At 43.8% G+C, this 20,734-nt stretch overlaps 1 protein-coding gene across 1 annotated transcript in view; it reads right to left on the reverse strand.

The window, feature by feature from the left end:
- Nucleotides 1-2,083: 2,083 nt before the first annotated feature.
- The window catches only part of TENT2 (terminal nucleotidyltransferase 2), a 36,869-nt gene continuing 18,218 nt past the window's right edge, over nucleotides 2,084-20,734 (reverse strand). Inside the window, exons 11-15 of the mRNA XM_048503778.1 lie at nucleotides 17,157-17,200; nucleotides 9,283-9,419; nucleotides 7,014-7,105; nucleotides 5,522-5,601; nucleotides 2,084-3,731 (exon numbers count right to left, since the gene is read on the reverse strand). Of these exons, the coding sequence (XP_048359735.1) occupies nucleotides 3,657-3,731; nucleotides 5,522-5,601; nucleotides 7,014-7,105; nucleotides 9,283-9,419; nucleotides 17,157-17,200 (428 nt within the window). The 3' untranslated portion in view covers nucleotides 2,084-3,656. The remainder of the gene's footprint in view (nucleotides 3,732-5,521; nucleotides 5,602-7,013; nucleotides 7,106-9,282; nucleotides 9,420-17,156; nucleotides 17,201-20,734) is intronic.

A 20,734-nucleotide genomic window follows, 5' to 3' on the forward strand; every position in this document is an offset into this window, starting at 1 on the left:
AGTCCAAACTCAGGACAAGCCACTGCCTGTATTCTGATAAAATGCACGCTCAGCCACCAGAAGGTGTCTGTTGTGACTGCAGACATTCAGTACAATGTCATGCAAATGCATCAGCTCTTCTGATTGATCTGAAACTAATTCATCAACTCTGAGCCACCATTTCTGCAGGTTCATTGCTGACAGGTTAAACAGATGAATCAGATCTGAAGCCTGCAGTCTAATGGTAATCTTGGGTGCCGTCCAGCTACAAATGGGGTTTGGCAAAGAATGTGCACATGCGTACAAGGATCCAGTTACTGGTCTATTCCTTTTCCACACAGATAGATAATTCATAATTTTGCACTTAAGCTAGAAAACGCCTCAGATGAAATTCATGTGTTATTGAGGCAGTGTATTTGCTGGTGTGAACAAACTTTCCCACATCACATTAATATGTAACTGTCATGCCCCCACATGTAACTGTCATGCCCCCACATGTAACTGTATCAGTATCAAACACTTGGATCGCATGTCTTCCCTGTTAGGACTGCTGGCTGTTGAGAGAGTCATCGTGTAGAGGTTAAGAGTGGCAGACTCTAATCTGGATAACTGGGTTTTATTCCCCACTCCTCCACATGAAGCTTGCTGGGTGACCTTGGGTCAGTCACAGTTCTCTCAGAACTCTTTCAGCCCCACCTACCTCACAAGGTGCCTGTTTGAGGGGGCAAGAGGGAATTGTAAGCCATTTTGAAACTCCATGAAACTCCATGAAACAAGTCATTTCCAATGCAGCGTGGACCCTAACTACTATGATGAGCTTTATACCATATTCATACATTAATAATGTAATCCGGGGGGGGGGTATTTGGGGAGGCTAAAAGTGCACAGGAAGCCAACACCAGTGTATTTCCAAGATGTGCTGATGGAGCGCCTCAGCAGTGCTGCACTCTTGCCAGGTGCCCGGGTGGTAATGGTGCAGCACAAGTGACTATGCCAGTAGGGAAAGGGGCCAACCCAGAAACCTGGCAGGAGTTAGTCAACTCCCTAAGCTGCCATAGCCCATGTATGCCCCCACATAGGATGCCAGCTACAGCTGCAGGTAATCACCTTTCTTCTCAGCAGCAAACCCCTTCTCTGGTACCCAATCCCTGCCCCTCCAGCACTACATAAATCCCAGTCAGGATCGGCCATACTTCATTAGGTAAGGCTTGTAGCACAGGTCTCTAACATGCACAGTTGAAGTACACCAAGTTGCACTTTTGTGGCAGGAGAGGTTCAAAGAAGGCATGAAACATCATCCAGGGAGCACTTAGCACTAACACCCAAAGAGGAGACCAAATTCCATGCTGTGTCCCTGCCAGGACCGTAGTCACGGCATTTGTACTCTTTGCCACCCCGCTCATGGTTCTGTAGGGCATCTCTGGAAGTGGTGATTCGACAGGGAGGCCTCAGAACATGGCTAGTGCAATTGCCGCTGCTCCGCCCAGCTCCTGGAGCATCCTGCCTCAGGGCAGCGTTCCACCTGGCAAGTCTACCCCCATTCACGTACACGCTGAGCTAGGGACCGCTCAGCCTGTCCTTCCCATGGGAGGAGCTCCAAGATACAGGAGCCATTCAAGAAAGGGAGTTCTCTCATCATGATAAGCTGTTCATGTAAGTCTGAGTTGATCGACAAGTCTGTCCTTGTCTGTTTGCTTCATATCCCTTCCTGCCACCTTTCCTTCTGCCCACGTGTAACTTCCCCAAGGCTTAGGGCTTCGTGTGGTGATCTTGCCTTCAGAAGCCTGAGAGGATGGATTGTGGTGGCTTAAGGATGTTCACGCTGAGATTGCTGCTGTTTGTCTTTATGGTGCTACCGGACTTCTATTTTGTTCAGCTGCATGGTGTAACCGGAGATTCAGCAGCACCTTGAAGACTACATGCCTCAGAAGTGGGCTGGCAAGCTCTGTTAAAGGGACTGGGCATTTTTCTCCAGGTCAGTTGGCAACTCCAAGATGGAGGCAAATGGGGTAATACAAAAGAATTGTTTGTAAACCTAATTATTCTGGTTGTTGAAAATACCGAACACCAAAAGAAATAAAACCTGGGCTTGAGAGAAAACCAGTTACATAAAAAATGTGGCTTTATTTACAGAAACTTTATTCCACTTGGACACAATTAAAATATTAAACTTAAAAGAGGAAAAGGAACTTTGACATCAGAGAAAAGTATCTGTTTAACATATGAATTGGTCGGCAATAAATAAGAGAGGCACAAATTGTGCTACAGCAGATCTAAAAGAAGTCCCATATTTCTTGAAAAAGGTTTACATTTTAAAGATTTTTTTTTCTTTAAATCTTAATTTATATAGTGGTTGACCAATTTACAAACATTTACACAAAAATAGAAACAAAATAAGAACTTGGCTTATTGTAGCAGCTAATTTGAGCAGTTATCACTATTATTCTCTTTATATGGAGAAGAAACTGTTGAAAAGGGACTGGACCTCATACCACACGACACCTCAGGCAGAGGAGCAGCATCGCTGCTTTATGATGCTATTTTGTCACAGGAGTTGGGAGGGGGGACACAGGCAAGATGCGCAAGCAACAGTACCACCTCTGCACATTTCTTTTCATCTGCTACGCTAGTAATAACGTAGGAGGAATTGCAGCCCTGGCTTTTGTTTCCTCCCCCGTCTATTTCATCATCACATTTGACACCACCCCGATTTGAAATTATTATTTAAGGTCTTGCTACAGAGAGCGGCTTGCCACATGCCAGAGCTGCACAGCCTGAAACTCACCAGCTGAACAGCCCAACTGTCATGGGTTGTTTTTTTTTAGGATTTTCTGGTAGCTCCTGAAGATAGGATGCACAAACAATTCATTAAGCCTGGTAGGCTGCGTTCAGTCTGGCAAGTCACATGCAGTGTAGTAGCTGTGCCGCTTAAGAAATCCAGTTGTTGTTACAATTCCTGGCGTTGAGCAATTTGCACCAAGGCAATAAACTGTGTTTAAGATGTACCATGTCAGCCTGCAATGGAGGCTCCTTCATACAACAAAACTCCTTCTTCGGAACCTTTCTCTGTCCAAGAGGCAGGTGGCATTTATGCGATCACTCCATCACGCAAATCCCCATCTGCAGACTGAAGTGGTACAATCCAGACATAGGTTTACTATCTCAGTGAAAACAATATTTTGTTTTAGAGCCCATCTGTTATTTCTGCAAAGATGCCACTACTATTTCCAAGATTACAAACTGGAAACAGCCAAGTAAAGGCAAAGCGCAGTCACAAATCAGGGGCAGCTCTTGAGGAAATGTGCCCTGTGTGCTCTCTTTTAAGGTTATAGCCTAGCTGTGGTACGTTACATAATTGATTATCTTCATATCTTAATATTTACTGTGGTTGACTCACGACTACAACCAATGTTAACAATAAATGAATCGACTCCCATCAGATCTGCAAATTCATATTAGTCCCTTTATTGGTCACTGATTCAAGCCATTTCAAAAAAGTAGTCTTTCAAATGGTTTGAATGAATTTTGTTCAGGTTGCATTTTTCTTCTTTGTTCTTGCAGAAGTCTCCTTGACAAAAGCTTGAAAGAAAAATCCCCTTTTTGGGTGTGGGGAGAGTACCAGGGCAAAAAAACCTTCATCTGGGGATTCGCGTCTCAGTCATGGAAATGGAAGTCAGTTATCTTTTCTGAATAGTTGCTCTTAAAGGTAGTATACAGTTCAAGTCTCTCCTGTCTCTCAATCTGTGCCATGACTATGGGATAGAAGAAAATACATCATGAATACAGTGGAATTACCATATCTCAGAGCAGAACAACAGCCATCAAGTTCAGCAGCCAAACGAAACACCCTGGAAGACCTACAGGCAGAGGACAAGCAACCATTCTGCCCTCCAGCCATGGACCCTGAGCCTGGCTCTTTTCCTCCATGATGTCTAGCTCTCTATTAAAGCCATTAAAAGCCATTTCAAGCATGGTTATAGCAGTGTTTACCATCAAAAAGGAGCAGAAGTGGCGTAGGAGGTAAGAGCTTGTGTATCTAATCTGGAGGAACCGGGTTTGATTCCCAGCTCTGCCGCCTGAGCTGTGGAGGCTTATCTGGGGAATTCAGATTAGCCTGTACACTTCCACACACGCCAGCTGGGTGACCTTGGGCTAGGCACAGCTTCTCGGAGCTCTCTCAGCCCCACCCACCTCACAGGGTGTTTGTTGTGAGGGGGGAAGGGCAAGGAGATTGTAAGCCCCTTTGAGTCTCCTGCAGGAGAGAAAGGGGGGATATAAATCCAAAAAAAATGAATATAGCAAGGCAAAAAGACTAACTGAAGCAGGCTCAAGAGGTGTACCCAGTGAATTTTGTAGGAAGTTAAGGGAGTCAATTTCCATATCACGTGGTAAGCTAAAAGAGGGTCAAAACTGCAGTGTTTTCGACTTGTTTCAGCACTGAAAGATGAGAACTGGAAGCCGTTTTTGTTTCAGTACTTTCAAAACACCAAGCAAAAAAATTAAATCTATTTACAAAATGGGTCTTGTACTATGTCGCTAGTTGCATTTTACTTTCCATACCGCATTTTGCTTATTTTGTCCAACGGCACACTAGCTGCTACACACAGTTTACATATTCCCTATTCTCTCATTTTAAACAAGTATTTTTACAACACATTTCAAAGAAGAGAGCCTATTTAGAGACAGATAGATCAGCAATGCTACCACAGCCTGCTCAAATGTACAAATGAGAAATTTAAAGACTCTGATTCTGAATAATACAGAAATATCTGTAGACAAAACACTAACCATGCTTACAAGATACCAGATCGTCTCCCCAAATAACTATTCCACTATGAGATTTTAGGTTACTAGGGAAAAATCTATACATTCCAGCCCAAATTACCAAAATAAGTTCTTTTAAAATCCTAACTAAAGGAAGTATCCAGTGTACTGAATATCATCCTCTCTGATTGCTGAGCAGCAACACAGGAGATGTCCAGTAACAATGGTAAGAACTCCCGGGCCCTGAGAAGGATTCCACCTTATTTGATTCTTTCTCTGAATAGCAGATTGTTTGCCACAAAAGTTTTAAAAGTCCGCTGAGTTTAAAAGGTGGTCTGCCAAGTGACATTGATAGTGTCCTGTTTGGAAAAGGCCAAATCTCCCTTTGGCATGAAGTGCTGGTTGTGTAATTCTTTTCCTCTCGGCCATGGAAAAGAAGCTGTGGCATCTAGTAGGCCTAGACCTATAAGCAGGTGAGGATAGCAGAACTTCAACCATCATAGTCTCTGTGTGTGTTTTAAAACAGTAACAACTGGAGTACACGTTACAAAGAAGATAAACATCTGCAATATAGTTAAAAGTAGGTGCTACATTATAAATGGGGTCCAAAATGGGTCTTGAGTTTGAAAAGTCTGAAGTTGATTAGCTGGTGGAGGGGAAGAGATGAGAGAAACACAAATATGCACCACATTTTAATGCTTATATTTTTCTCTAAACCTTTTATTTATACACAAGGTTTTTTAATATGTAATCACTGCTGTAAAGTTGCATATTTTACCTTTCGAAATTCATCTATAATGATGTCAAACTTCTGTTTCTCATGTACTGCTCTAGCAGTGTTTGTTCGGTCAAAAGGTTCTGGAAATGTTAACAGAATATTGTTAGGATTGTAGCTTTCGCTAACTTTCCCAATTTATCCAAAGCACCAACTATACCACTAATTACATACAAATAATTTTACTGGAGTCAATTAGACTGCTTAAAGATTCATATACACACATTTCTCCTTAATGATGGCCTTACATTAATATATTTTTCTGGTATGAAATAGAATCCAAGACCCTTTTCTCAACAGATTATTAGCTGGTTGTATCTCCATGTTGTACTACATATAACACGGGCCACTATTTGAGACTACATTAAATAGCCTGCATGTAATTTGTAGTATTCAGAAAACAGTTCTAGTGAATAGTTATACATGCTTATCTTTATGCAGAACATGAAGGAGATTCAAGCCACAGTACTCTCTAATGAAACTGGGAGGTATTTGACTACATACAAGGAAACAGAACGTGCACATTTCTGAGAATGTGAATCACATTTATTTAATGCAATAAATAAATTCCACGGGAAGAGGATAAAAAGAGATAACAGTAGAAATTTTAGGGCACTCATTTTACCACAGGATAGCTCAAGATTGTACCATTATGCTGGGCAGGTGACACAACTGCTTGCTTTTACTTGGCTTTAAGAAAGGCTCCAGTTAAGGGGACAATGAGGCTGTAGTTGATCTGAAGGTGGTGTTCTACCCTCATTCTGCTAGTGGAGGAGTGGGGTAAACGTTTTTGATTACTACCCCTGCTACAGTAGACCTTCTCCTCCAACCCCATGCCATTTGTGAGGTTCTCCTGATCCCAGGAGGGTGATCAGTGGTCTGCAATGAAAGGGGAAAAAATCCCCTCCAATGAGTTCTGTAAACAGTTCTTTGGATTCAGCCCATTGATAAATATGGGCCTTTTCCATCTCCCTATGCCACTGCAGGTAGAACTGTTCCTGGGGTTTTTTTAATCTATTTTGTATGGGTGTGATTCTGAAGGGGTTTAGATCCCCACCCCTACCACTCTAGTAAGGCTTCAGAGGAACTGGTTAAAGGCAGTGAACGCTGAAAATATGCGCACTATATCTAAGTGCAGTGGTCCAATGTACATGTTGCTGAACATTTTCCAATACAGAACTGACCAAAATTTGTCATGACATCAAATCTGAACTGTGATGTCAAAATCCTTGTTTGCAGCCAAGAAACAAACCACAATTGATTAAAGTGTCTGATTTGGACATTACAACAAATTGCAATTAGTTCTAAATCAGAAGATTTTTTTCACCTCAGCACAATACATGGGAGACTCGTAAGAGGAACCTTGCATCCTCACAGACCTCTTGGCTCGTTCTTATCAAACTGTGTTGTCTCTGAAACTTCCCAGTGAACTCTGCTCATGCTCCTTTTGCTGTTACCAAAAAACGTGAGTTATCAACTAAGCGCCACAATTTACCTTCTACACAAATGAACTTGTTTCTCCATTCAGTGCCATCAGGCCTTGGAATGGCTTTGGCTTCACGAACTGAAATCATCTGACTGTTCCAGCTAGTGAGAGGAAAACAATTTTCAGAACCCTTTAAGTTAAAAAAAACCCCTCTCTAACAACAAAACAAAACAAAAACCCTCATCAACTCTGTAAGCACAGCACTTTCCAGAGCCAGAAATACTGGCACATAGCCCCTAGCAATGTAGTAGTAAGCAGGGAACAGGAAAGTGCCTGGTATCTGCCACCATCAAGATCCTTTAGATATCCCATTCTCAGCCCTGCATGTTCTATAGAGGTAAGAGAGATAATGAAAGTATTACTGGCGGGGCCAAAATAACGATGGGGAAATATCACACAGTACCAAGCAGAAATCTGGCGGGGGGAGGCTGTCTGAGTTGCCTGCAGCTCATGGACACCCCCCCGCCCCCCACCCCCCACCATTTGGGACTGGATGACTCTCATTAACAAAATGTAGGTTACCGGAAAGAGACACGTTATAACATCATTTGGCTTGCATCCCAACTTGTCAATAAATTGTAGAAAAATAAGCTAAAGGGAAGAGTTATATAACAGAATTAAGCAGATCACAGCAGGCAGTAATGCCTTTCTGCTGCGTTCTGAACAAAACAAACAATTTTTCTAGAATCCATCTGGCTTCTTGCATCACTCAAAAGAAGCAGCTGTATCTTCAGCACAAAAAAAGAGCCTATTGTTACTTCAAAAAGTCAAAATATTAATAAGCTACTTTCAGTATGAAATGCTTGGGATCCATTTGCATTTCGATTTTAGCAAATCAAATAATAATTCACTTCTGTAATTACATTTTTCTTCTCCTGTTTAATAAAGAAAGATTTTATGGAATCTGTGCCCTGTTTTTTTTAAAAAAACCTTCTACATTTATCATACATTACAAACTTATTCTGTAGCCTTTTGTGTCATGAGGAAAACAATGATCTGCCTCCAACATGATAAGAGATAAATAAGCCGGAAGGGATCCTTGAGTTCATGTGCTCTCCCCCAACCCTGGGTTTGTGATTCAAATTAGTGACTTCTGCTTTTGTGACAAATGACAGTATATTATTATGACCAATTTACAAAGTATGGTTTACGCTCTTGCTTCTTAACCTGGATTAAATCACAGCTTGGAACCTTGTTTCGGAGGATGGATCGCAAGTCACAAAAGTTGGAATTAACAATATACTTCGACAATACATTTAACAATATACTGTTTGGCATGAAAGCAGACATCTTTAATAAAGCCATATATGCGGGCAGGCTTGATCATGTAACTTCAAGTTATTATATCTGAAGAATTTTAGAGTAGGAACCAACGTGCTATAGAGTACAAACTGGGTTATCCAGGGTGATGGAATCTTTGCCCCAAGATTTCAAGTCTTTTAAAAAAGATCTTCAGCCATTTCTTATCAAAAGGTGATTATGGAATTTCCGTTGACAAACTGTGGCTTGGTTTATATGAAACGCCAAACCATGTTAAGAGTTATAGGAACAAGCCTTATGTTTCCAAAGGGAGCAGGTTATCCCTGTTCACCACCAGACCACTCCAAAGAACCAGTGCTTATTTTTTGCATATGAATGAATGGTAGCCATTAACTTTTGAAGGAGTATATCAGGCACACCATAAAGGTAGGAAGTGTTACACATTCTCACCATCTGTTAATGTCACTATCTTATTTGGGGGGAGGGGGAATGGTAGTGGATAGCAAATTTACTCTCCACCACAACCTTCCTGGCAGCCATTCAGTTAAATGCAGCTGTTGGTGGTGGGATGGGGAACTCTCACAAATGCCCCAATGGTATATTTTGTAGCAGTTTTAGTTTATATTCTATCATGGCACATTAGCATAACACTGTGCCAATTCTACCAAATATTAGGTTGGATCCAGTGAACTATAAACAAAGAAGGCATATACACTTCCTTACTCAATCAACCCCTGGAATGGGCCCTCTAAAAGCTGCTGAAAATTGGGAGGACTCCTGGAAACATATAGCACAGAACGGTGTATGATGGGATGCTACAGCAAGACGGGGAAAGGATCTGCAGAGGTAGACCTCTCTCCATTTGTGCCAGCTCATCAAGGAACTCAAGCTTCCAATGAAAGATTATTGATAAAAGTTTTATTATTTCACAACATTTTGAACCTGCTTACCAAACGTTTAACTTTCGACAAGCCACTGAAAGCAAAGAACCTCAAGCAATGAAAAGCTAAATACTTACTCAAATTCGGTAGCATAATATTTCAGGAAGCCCAGCAAGAGGTCTCCAAGAGTTGATTCGTTTTTGGAAAGGTAAGGAGGAATAATGCACGGGGCTCGGTGCACAAGGTGGAGCTGCATAGTCGGATCAAAAGATTCCTGCAAAAACAATGAGACAAAAGAAAGGACAGGAACAGATTATTGCTCACTGAGTGTCTACGGAAGCTGTTTGCCAAGATGCTTCCAAAGGGAAAGACATTCACATGACCTCAACACTAAGCCTTGGATCCTGGGCACCGCCACTGTCGGTGCTGGTGGATCTTCTCTAACATCTCCATCCCCCAGCAGCCCTGCAAATGCTGAAGAGGCAACAACAGGGTTTGCCAGACCCGAGTGGACAAAAAAGGCAAATCACATACAGTAAGGGTGGGGGATTTCATCTATAACACCCTCTTCAATTCCTACTTATGATGTATGGTTTTTGGCCAATGGGGCCCTCAAAGTATGCTGGGACGAATTAAAAAAAAATAATGAACACAAGGAAATTAGCCATTAGCACCGTTCCACAAATGTCTGTGCAGAAGCTTGCACAATGATCCAATAGCTGCTACAATAAATATGAATAGCAGTTGTACAAGGGATTGCACAAGCTTTCATGCAAGTTCTTGCATAGGTCAAAACATTTTTGGATGCATCTTCTGGCACAATGATCAAGGCCAAGGTAAAAAACAACAGATCTGTGAGCAGAAGACATCTTCTGCCTAGAAGAAACTGCTAGATCCCAGAGCACAGTGCTGTTTTCAATGAGCTTTTCACTGGTTGTTGTGGGTTTTCTGCGCTGTGTGGCCATGGTCTGGTAGTTTGCTCCTAACATTTCACCTGCATCTATGACTGGCATCTTCAAAGACATGTCATGGTAAGATGTGTTTTCTCCATGGAACAGTGTGGAAACGCATCTTGCTGTGACATGTCTCTGAAGATGCTAGCCAAGGACACGGGTGAAATGTCAGGAGCAAAAACTACCAGACCATGGCCACACAGCCCAGTAAACCCACGACAACCAATTGATTCCAGCTGTGAAAGCCTTCGACAATACGTTGAGGTTCTTCCTTTCTCAATCAAGTATATATCTCCCTCACACAAAGCAATATGCTATTTGTTCCCTCACTGTCTCTTTTACTAAGCCAGCTTAGTTTGATAGTAGTTATATAAACTTTAGAACTCCGGTGAACTCTTCATCAAGTACTTTGTCTTCCATTAGATGTTTTGTGTCAATGGGCTGGATCCAGCAGAAGAGTTCACAGAAGGAGATGGTGGAGCACAGTTTTCCCTGCCTTTCTCAAACAGACTTCAGTTTGTCCTGAAACAGCTCTGAGGATTAGAAGAGCCTTACGTGCAAAATGAACTATAGGTTGGGGTGATGGCGCAGTGATAAGGAACTGGGCAAAGAATGAACCCACAGAAGTTCTGATGAAACTCTGACTGCTTGTTTCTGAAACACATCAGTCCTGTTTGCATGCTGCAGAAAACACATGAAACGCTGGCATGGATGAGCATTCATCTGTCCATGAGAAAGACCAAGGCATGTCCACTTTGCAGTTGAAACCAGGGGCCAGTACCTGGGTGAGTGTGGGGTTTGTATCATATGTTGGCATGCATGCATTAAATCAGGAGTACCTAGCATGGAGCCATGGGGAAATAAGGAAGAGAACCCGCTGTGAACCAATGTTTTACTTTCTGCTATCTCCCTCAGTAGGACAGTCAGAGTCAAACGTAAACCACTTAAGCTTGAATGTTTATTCTCCAGTAGATTTTACTTTCTAGCACAGACTTTCATAAAGGTTACATTTAACACAACAACAGCTGTAACATAAGTAACTATTTACAGAGCTGTTTTATTCATTATGTGACAATTACTCAACACCACTTTTTTTAAAAAAAAATCAAGGGTACACTGTACACAGATTGTAAATGGATTCACTGTAACTTGAGAACTGAGCTAGTTATATATAGAAGTATTTTATGAATTAACTTTATTGATTACTGTAAATATTAAGTACACCGGGTATAGAAATAACTACACATACCAGCATACAGCTATTGGAAGTCCTTGATTAGAAGAATTTCTAGACCAAAATCAGAAGCTATAAGTGTCAAACAGTAAGCTCAGAACTCAGCAGGCTCTCCAGATACCAGGGACCAGCACCCTATCAAAGTCGCTTCGTCAGCATGGCCAATTGGCCATGCTGGTAGGGGCTGATGGGAATTGTAGTTCCTGAACATCTGGAGAGCCGCAGGTTCCCTACCCCTGGTGTAGCCTAAGGACCAGGGAAAAGAGGTCCTGCCCCTTAATAAAAAATTACTCCCTGGAAATGGGCAGCTGCAGCTTTTCACGGCATGAAGGGAAATAACATCACCTGGTAAATAACATTCCATTAAACCTCTTTTATAGGGACAAAACTTTTTTCTTCTCCAGGCCCGTTAGCAACCTTAAGATAGAGGGAACATGAAACTTGAAGGATCATTCTTGTAATGATTAGCTCAGCCTCTGTTGAAGGATATCCAAGTGATGACAGAGCAGATATTAAATCCAAGCCTTCTGGCTACCAGGTGTTAACTAATGAGGTGTATATTTTCATCTGGTATATTTTATCTCTATTTGCATTGCACAAATTTGTCCTTATCAGCGCTTGACCACATCTGCATACGCTGACTGGCTGGGTACGAAGATCCATTGGCACAAAAGATGTCACACACCAGATGGTAGCTGCCGTATCATACAATGGAGGACGCGTCGTCTCGTTTGCTCGATATGGTTGGAATTCTAAAGCTGCTTTATTAAGTAACGTGGGGAAGATTCTGGGGAGTTCTACTCATCTTTCGAAGTATAAGAACTTGGATACATGTATGTCCAGATTTTATGGACTACAGTTCCCACCATCCCCTGCCAGCATCATGCTGGCAGGGGATGATGGGAACTGTACTCCATAAGATCTGGAGGGCCGCGAGTTTGACACCTGCAACCCATCGAACACCTATTTTTTAATTTAAGTAAAAAGAATATTGAGCTAGACCAGGGGTCGGGAACCCGGGGCTCGCGAGCCGCATGCGGCTCTTCCGCTGCTGTTCTGCGGCTCCACGAGCGGAGCCGCCGGCCCCCTCTTCGCCCGCCCTGCAGGAAACAGGGCGGGCACATCTCCAGCCCGCGGCCGGCGAGGCGGCGCGCGGGGGCTTTGGCTCCTGCCCACCCCGCTGCTTGCGGGGCGGGCGCTCTCCCGGCGGCCGGGCAGGCCAAGCCGCCGGGCCCCTCTTTGCCCGCCCTTCTGCAGGAAGCAGGGCGGGCACATCTGCCAGCCCGGGCGGCCGCCGAGGCCACGCCAAGACGTGGCTTTGGCTCTCTGCCCGCCCCGGGCTGCTTGCGGGTGGGCGCTCTCCCCGCTGCCGGGCACGGCCGAAGCCAAGCAGGAAGCAGAGGCGGTGACATCTCCAGCCCGCTGCTGGCGCAAGACGCCCAGCGGGGGCTTTGGCTCCTGCCCGCCCTGTTGCTTGCGGGGCGGGCGCTCTCCCGGCGGCCGGGTAGGCCGAGCCGCCAGGCCCCTCTTCGCCCGCCCTGCAGGAAGCAGGGCGGGCACATCTCCAGCCCGCGGGGGGGGGGTGTGAGCGGGCGGAGGGAGGGAGGGCGAGAGAGCAAGCAAGTCGGCGGGGGAGTGGACGGGGGGCGAGCGAGTGGGTGGGGGGGTGGGGGTGAGCCAAATGGCTCTTTGGTGGTGAGCCAAATTTGGTGGTGAGCCAAATGGCTCTTTGAGGGGAAAAGGTTCCCGACCCCTGAGCTAGACGCAGACTACCATGAGCAGAGCTTCTGGAAGGTTTCTTTGCCCCATTCCTCTTCTTGCTGCACAAAAAAACCCCACCCTGCTTCATGGGCTTCATCTATATTTTACAAAGTCTTTGTGTTTGTTAGGGAACAACATGAGGACTTTGCATCATGTGTGATAAGAGTCGTGTGTGTCTCCAGGGCATGCCAGAACCTTTCTGTTTGTGACCGCAACATGCAGAGATAAATGGTTGCAGTTTCTCCCCCTCTTCTATTCCTCTCCCCTCACCCGAGCTGCTATTGGATCTCTTGTAAAGGTCATGCCGAGAGCAGCTATACAGGGCAACTTGGGAACACGGACATTTCAGAAGAGGCAGCTAATGCTGCCTCTCCCTGCATGCCGTGATTGCAAACATAAAAGAGCCACTGTGTGTCCGGGAGACATGCGTTGCACAGGAGATACAAAACGCTTGTGTTGCAAACCTAAGGGCTTTGCAAGGTGTAAATGGAGGAATGAGGAATGTCTGTGAGAAACGGAAGAAAGTCGTCTTCATCCAGTATCCCTGTGTCAATGAAGCAAAAGCTCCTGGAGAAATGCTCCTCAACACCCCACCCCGCTTTCCTTCCTGTTACAATCCTGGGCCCTTCCTTTTCAGTTTCACACTGTTCCTAAGGATCCTTTACTCCCCAGGGAAAGGTTTTAGAGGGCACAGGGAATGACATAAAGAAGGGAAATCAAATTCCCCTTCCACAGCACAGCTCCTTTCCGGATTCAACTCCAAATGAAGACGTTTTTAAACCCTGCTTTTCTCTACCATTAAGAACTCTCAAAGTAGCTTATAATCACTTTCTTTCCCCCACATTAGGCACCTTTTAAAGTATGTGGTGTTGAGAGAGTTCTGAGAGAAGTTAGTAGGCTTTATGTCAGTGGTTCTCAACCTTCCTAATGCCGCGACCCTTTAATACAGTTCCTCATGTTGTGGTGACCCCCAACCCTAACATTTATCCATTTTACAAATGGAGAACACTGATGCAGAGAGTCTTAGGCGACCCCTGTGAAAGGGTCATTCGACCCCCAAAGGGGTCGCGACCCACAGGTTGAGAACCACTGCTTTATGTGGAAGAGTGGGGAATCAAACCCAGTTCTCCAGATAAGAGTCTGCTGCTCTTAACCACTATACCACACTGGCTCTCTGTGATTAGGAGACATGTGTGTATATATATATAATCCCCACCATTTCAGTTTTAGATTTGAAAAGGAGATCATTTTAACAAATTATACTGATTAGCAGCATCAAATATCACCAAATTCATAATATTTTAACACAAGAAGTTACCATACAAACTGCACAGCTGTGTATGACTAGCTATTCTCTTAAGTATAAATGCTCAATTCAATTAAGGATCGAAAACTAATTTTATCACTCAGTTATATTAACAGAAAGGCTTAATTAGATTAAGTAAAACAGTAAAACCAGATTTCAGAATTACTGCAACATTAAGTGGATGTGTAGATGAGAAACATACATTATGAAGTACAACAGCTAAGCAGATATTAAGCGTTCTTTTCTTCCAAAATAAAATGCTGCATTAACACTACAGCAAACCTGCTTATTCTGGAATCCTAGCATATGTCAGAAAGTTTTCCATTGTGCATTGCTAATCTTAAAAAACTGCAGTTGCTGATGTTAGACGTCTTAAAACTGTACATGATTAGCATTTTAAAAAGCACATTTTCAATGCAAGGTTATAAGCATATGCAGATAACATGGTGTTTTTCAAAGGAGATGGTTCAGCATAATTCTAACAGTTAACTAGTAGGATACCCAGTATGGTGAGCCATAAACTGGATGAGGCAACAGTAGGTTCTTTCTAAACACACACACACATTTGGAAAGGGAATGACAACAGAATTTTTAAAAAGGTAACTGAAAAATGGGAATACTGTTTCCAGTGTCTGTGGTTAGATAACAAAATAAATGATTTCTCTTCTTGTCAAATGGTTACACTCAAGGAAATTACTGCACTGTTTGATGCCGAAGAACTTTTCAAACTCAATTTTTAACCCATCTTCAATACATCTTGCATCTTCCACTACATTTTTTGAAGAAGCAAACAGCCCTTATTCCAGGGGCGTCCAACTCTGGTGCCCCAGATGTAAATGGACTACAGTTCCCATCAGTTCCTGCCAGCATGGCCAAGGACACTCCTGCCTTATACAAAGTGTTCCATCTCCCCCATGCGCTTTCTCTTGCCAGGGATGTCTGTAATTAAGTTGTATTCTATTTCAATGAGTCTTACTCATTCTACTTAATTCTGTGTTCCCTGGATCTGTACCTCTGGATCTGTGCTGTATCTATAGCCCTCCCTTAAGCTGCTTGACCTGTCAACCTCACTGCAGAAAATGGCATTTTCCTCTTTTTCTCTTCTTCTTCTCAGTATTATGATTGAGCGTAACTACAGATCTAGCTAACAACACATGCACTGGAAAAATAAGCTCTAGTTCACAAAAGCTTAGGCCACAATAAATGTGTTTGTCTTAAAAAGTTATACATTGGGGTGCTGTGTGGTTTCCGGGCTGTATGGCCGTGTTCTAGCAGCACCCCGGTGATTCTGGCCGTGAAAGCCTTCGACAAGTTATACATTGTTTGGGTTTTTGCTGCAACCCATTAATTTAATTACATTTCTGGAAAAATTAAATACTCTTGGAAGTGATTATGTTACCAGCAGTCATGACTTACCAATATAATTCGCTAAATTGCTCTAATGCATAGTACAGTGGTGGTGAACCTTTGGCACTCCAGATGTTATGGACTACAATTCCCATCAGCCCCTGCCAGCAATTGGCCATGCTGGCAGGGGATGATGGGAATTGTAGTCCATAACATCTGGAGTGCCAAAGGTTCGCCACCACTGGCATACTATAGGGTTTTTCTCCTCAACTGGTTTATTTGGGACAATGTGGAAACTTCAATTCTCTCTTCTGAGGTCCAGAAGAATCATTTTTGAATCGGACAGCAGAAGTGACTTGTTCAAAAAAGTCCCTCCCATTGTCACATTGGTGTAGGCCCAGTGGTCTCTTCCCGAGACGGTTCAACAAGAGACAGACTTATCTAGCTGGGTCTTTCTGAGCTGCTAGGAGGAAGGTGAGCAGCCAATTTTAATTGAGGCAAAATGTGTTCCAGATTTCAAAGCCACAATACATACCATGTTTCCCCGAAAATAAGACAGTGTCTTATATTAATGTTTGCTCCCAAAGATGCGCTATGTCTTATTTTCAGGGGATGTCTTATTTTTCTGTGTTCTGTTCGTCGGGCATGCTTCCAAACAAAAACTTTGCTACGTCTTACTTTCGGGGATGCCTTATATTTTGCACTTCAGCAAAACCTCTACTACGTCTTATTTTCAGGGGATGTCTTATATTCAGGGAAACAGGGTATCAGCCAACTCTTGTTGAAGTGCTAAATGTGGGTTTCAGATAGCAAGTCTGGCTTCCATGCACCCCCATTAAACAAAAGTCATTCCAGTGTAAAGATTAAAGCACTGGACCAGGATCTGGGCAATCCAGGTTCATATCCCTATTCTGGGTAACCTTGGTCCGGTCACTCACTCTGAGCCTAAGCTAAATACAGATAAGCACAGGGTTGTTCTGAAGGTAAAACGGAGGTGGGGAGACAGAGGCATGTTGCACCAAGTTCCTTTAAAGAAGGGCAGGATAGAAAAGTACTAAAGAAATACATTTAAAAACCTCCCTACCCTCCATACAGAAAGCAATACAGAGAAGGACACTAGCTGTAAATCCAGTTGAATTACATGGGTCTTGCTTCCTAGCTATAAGCAGGCCATAAATTTAGCTCAAACAAAATAAAGGGAAAGTTCATCCTGTACTTTCAAAACATGCAACCCTTACACACACATACAAACACACACGAAGTGGTGGCTCACTGTGAGATTCTAACAAACATGGTCACAAGACACGTCTTGCCATTACCCAAATTTAATAGTTAAATAGCAACATTCATATTGTAGATATAATCAGTTTTTATAAACATATTATGTAGTAATTCATAAGAAGCACTTACTGGGTAATTTTTTTGGAGGGATGGAAGGATAGGTTCAGGTAGGGCTATAAAAAAAAAGTTTAAAGTTGCTGTGATTCATGTACTTCACAGAAAACAACATACCAGCTACACCAGTGGTGTGAACTGAAGGTCTAGGATAAACAGTTACTCCAAAGGGTCAATTACTAGGCTTTTAAATTAAGATTACCTGCATAAATTTGTGTGAAACAGTCTAGAATATGAAAGTTACTAATTTCAGCTACTAATGTATTACTGCTTAAATTTATACACGGTTTATCTAAGGCAGGTGTGGTCAACCTATGGGGCTCCAGATGTTCATGGACTACAATTCCCATCAGCCCCTGCCAGCATGGCAAATTGGCTGTGCCGGCAGGGGCTGATGGAAATTGTAGTCCATGAACATCTGGAGCACCATAGGTTGGCCACCCCTGATCTAAGGCCACAAGGTTATTTTTTCATTATGAAGACATGTTAATTCATTCGGTATGTACATTCAGTACCACCTGGGCTTTCAGCAGAACATCAGTTCAAAAGATGCTAAAACTATGAAACTATAATCACCACCTGCGAATGGCTTCGCTAACACTATCCATTTCTTTGGATACAGAAACGTAATTGGCCCAAGCACAACCAACAGCTATTGTCAATACCAAAGGCATCTCTCACCAATTCTCTTTTAAAAGATCTACTGGATTCCAAATGGGAGGTCAATATTGAAGGTATAACCTCAAAATGTTAGTCACTGCCAGTTGGATCCTAGTGCAAAATTTCTGCTTGCCTTTGGAAGCAGAAGACAAAGATGGTGGTGGCCCCTTGCACTGAGTCAAATTTATAGCCCCCCCCCCCCAATTCAGCTTCATTTGCACAACGTATGGTGCAACACAAAGGGAGAAAATCGCTAGGCATTGTGCAAGCTTTTGAACAAGCGCAATTGTGCTAAGTCAGTTGATGTTTTCACTTGCACACCATTGAATCCAAAGGTACGGCTATGCAGATGCAAGAAATCTTCCAGTTGAATTACGCTTTCTAGATGATTCAATGGGATCAGATCCAATATCTCTATGAATGGACTGAGTTTATGGAGGATTTTGCCTCTTCCCCTTTGCCCAGTAGCTTCTGGCGTCCTTCCAAAAATCCACTCCAAAAGGACAGGGAATCCCCACAACAATAGAGTGGTATGCAGCATAGATAAGCTACAGCCAGAATGGAGTGAGAGAGGAAATCAGAAGCAACTCTTTGTATGATGGAGGACATACATGAGGAGTGATGTCTGCCCTTCTTTTCTGAGGCCCCAGGAATCACATGCTGTTTCCTGACCCTTGGGGGATGGAGAGGGAGACTGCAGGGGCCACTGGAGGATCAAGAAGGAGGAAGACTGGATCCCACCTTTTGGCTGAATGTCTATGAAGCTGACATTCTCCAGGTAGGGCTTAGGACAATGATGGCGAACCTTTTCGAGACCGAGTGCCCAAACTGCAACCCAAAACTCACTTATTTATCACAAAGTGCCAACACGGCAATTTAACTTGAATACTGAGGTTTTAGTTTAGAAAAAATGGTTGGCTCCAAGGTGTACGTTACTCAGGAGTAAGCTTGGTGGTAGTCGGCGGCTTTGCTTTGAAGCAACCGTGCAAAGCTTCAAATGGGTGAATCACGACCCTAGGAGGGTTTACTCAGAAGCAAGCCCCATTGCCAGCAACCGAGCTTACTCCCAGGTAAAAGACCGCGCTTTAGTTCTTCCCATGAAAATCAGTGGGGTTTAACAGCGCTTAACAGGGTTACCTACACTGCTTCCCCAAAACTAGGTCTGAAGTTTAATGCTAATAACCTCCCTGAAATAATTACACTATTATCACATTGGGGGCCTGGCGGGGGAAGGGGGAGGGGTGCGGGGGGAGAGGGAAGTAAAACTTTCACTTTCTGAAACCCAATAACCCCTCACCACCACCACAAAATAGAAGTAAAAAGGCAGTCAAGGAAGGCAATCCTAAGTAAGACTGCTGTGCGACGGGTGGGATAACTTCAGGAAAGCTAAATTTGTGGAGCAGCCATCTGATCTGCGGTTTTTCCTTCACATGTCATCACAGCACTTGACTTCCCACAAAAATGCAACAGGAACAGAAAAATAAAAGCATGGAGAATATTTTGAAATGGACCTCTCTGTCCCACATTTTCCTCTGTCAGAATGGTCCTAATTATGACAAGGGGGGATGGGGAGGGATGCTCAGGGTGGTAAGGGATGCTCCTCTCCCTTTCCTGTCAGTTGGTTGGGTCCTGGTTTAGCTCAATTCTTTATCGGTGTGAAATGCCATTTGTCTTTTGTACTTTTGCTCTGATCCTATGGGAACGGGATTGGCGTAGCGAGCCTAGGGACCTTGCAAGATCTCTCCTCCCTGCCCTGGGCTCCCAGGCACTAAAAGCCCCATCACTCTCTCTCCCAGGAGAGGGGGACCCTTAACAAATTGTACACTCCAATCGGGGTGAGTGCCTGAATCGCACCACTGCACCTGCCCTGCTCTTGGCAGATGCACTCCTCCCAATGGAAGTCCCTCACCCGGACTGCTGCTTTTTAATCCAACCCTCAAAGTTTTAGTGTGGTCCCAAAAGTTACACGCCAAGAGAAGCATGCCAGCCTCCAGTCTCCCAAGCTTTGTGGGGGAGGGGGGGTACTTGTGGGGCAGTAGATGGTACTTACAGCAAATCAGGTCAACTCAAGAGGACCTCCCTGAAGCTCAGCCCCAGCTGGCAGAGCTCCTTGTGCACAGCCAGCCTGTGCAGCGTGACTCCCAACGCGTTTGCTGGCAGCTGCCTCTGGCTGGACAAGGGGGAGATGACGGCATGTGTGCCCACAGAGATGGCTCTGAGTGCCGCCTTGGACACCCATGCCATAGGTTCGCCATCACAGGCCTAGGATCTTCCACCCATTATACCCAACTGAAGTCCCTCCCCAAATCCCACACTCCTCAAGGTTCCTGCCCCAAATGTCCAAGAATTTCCCATCTGGCATCCCTAATGATATCCCAATTGTTCCTCTATATGTATTGTCGAAGGCTTTCATGGCCGGATTCAACTGGTTCTGGTGGATTTTCCGGGCTGTGGTCTGGTGGATCTTGTTCCTAACGTTTCACCTGCATCTGTGGCTGGAATCTTCAGAAGTGTATCACTGAGGGAAGTCTGGACACAGTGTATAACACTCTGTGGTACACCTCTGAAGATGCCAGCCACGGATGCAGGCGAAACGTTAGGAACAAGATCCACCAGACCATGGCCACACAGCCCGGAAAACCCACCAGAACCTGTTCCTCAATAGTTTGGAAACAACTAATAAAAAGTCCATCCATAAAGAAAGGGGAATCCTATAAAAAGGAATACGAAAATGCTTAAGTGGGGCTGGTGTAATAAAGAATAGGGCTACTGAAGTTTCAAAATATGATGATCAGATATCTAAAAATGGCTAATGATATAATTGTCTTGAATGCTTTTTTCTTTCTCCCCAAAGACACTCTCACCCAATCTGCCTGGGCAACTATTGTAGTCAGAAAGTTGATACTTATAGGTTGTGTTTGCTAGAGAACACT

This window comes from Sphaerodactylus townsendi, linkage group LG07, assembly GCF_021028975.2.
Source record: "Sphaerodactylus townsendi isolate TG3544 linkage group LG07, MPM_Stown_v2.3, whole genome shotgun sequence".
NCBI lineage: Eukaryota > Metazoa > Chordata > Lepidosauria > Squamata > Sphaerodactylidae > Sphaerodactylus > Sphaerodactylus townsendi.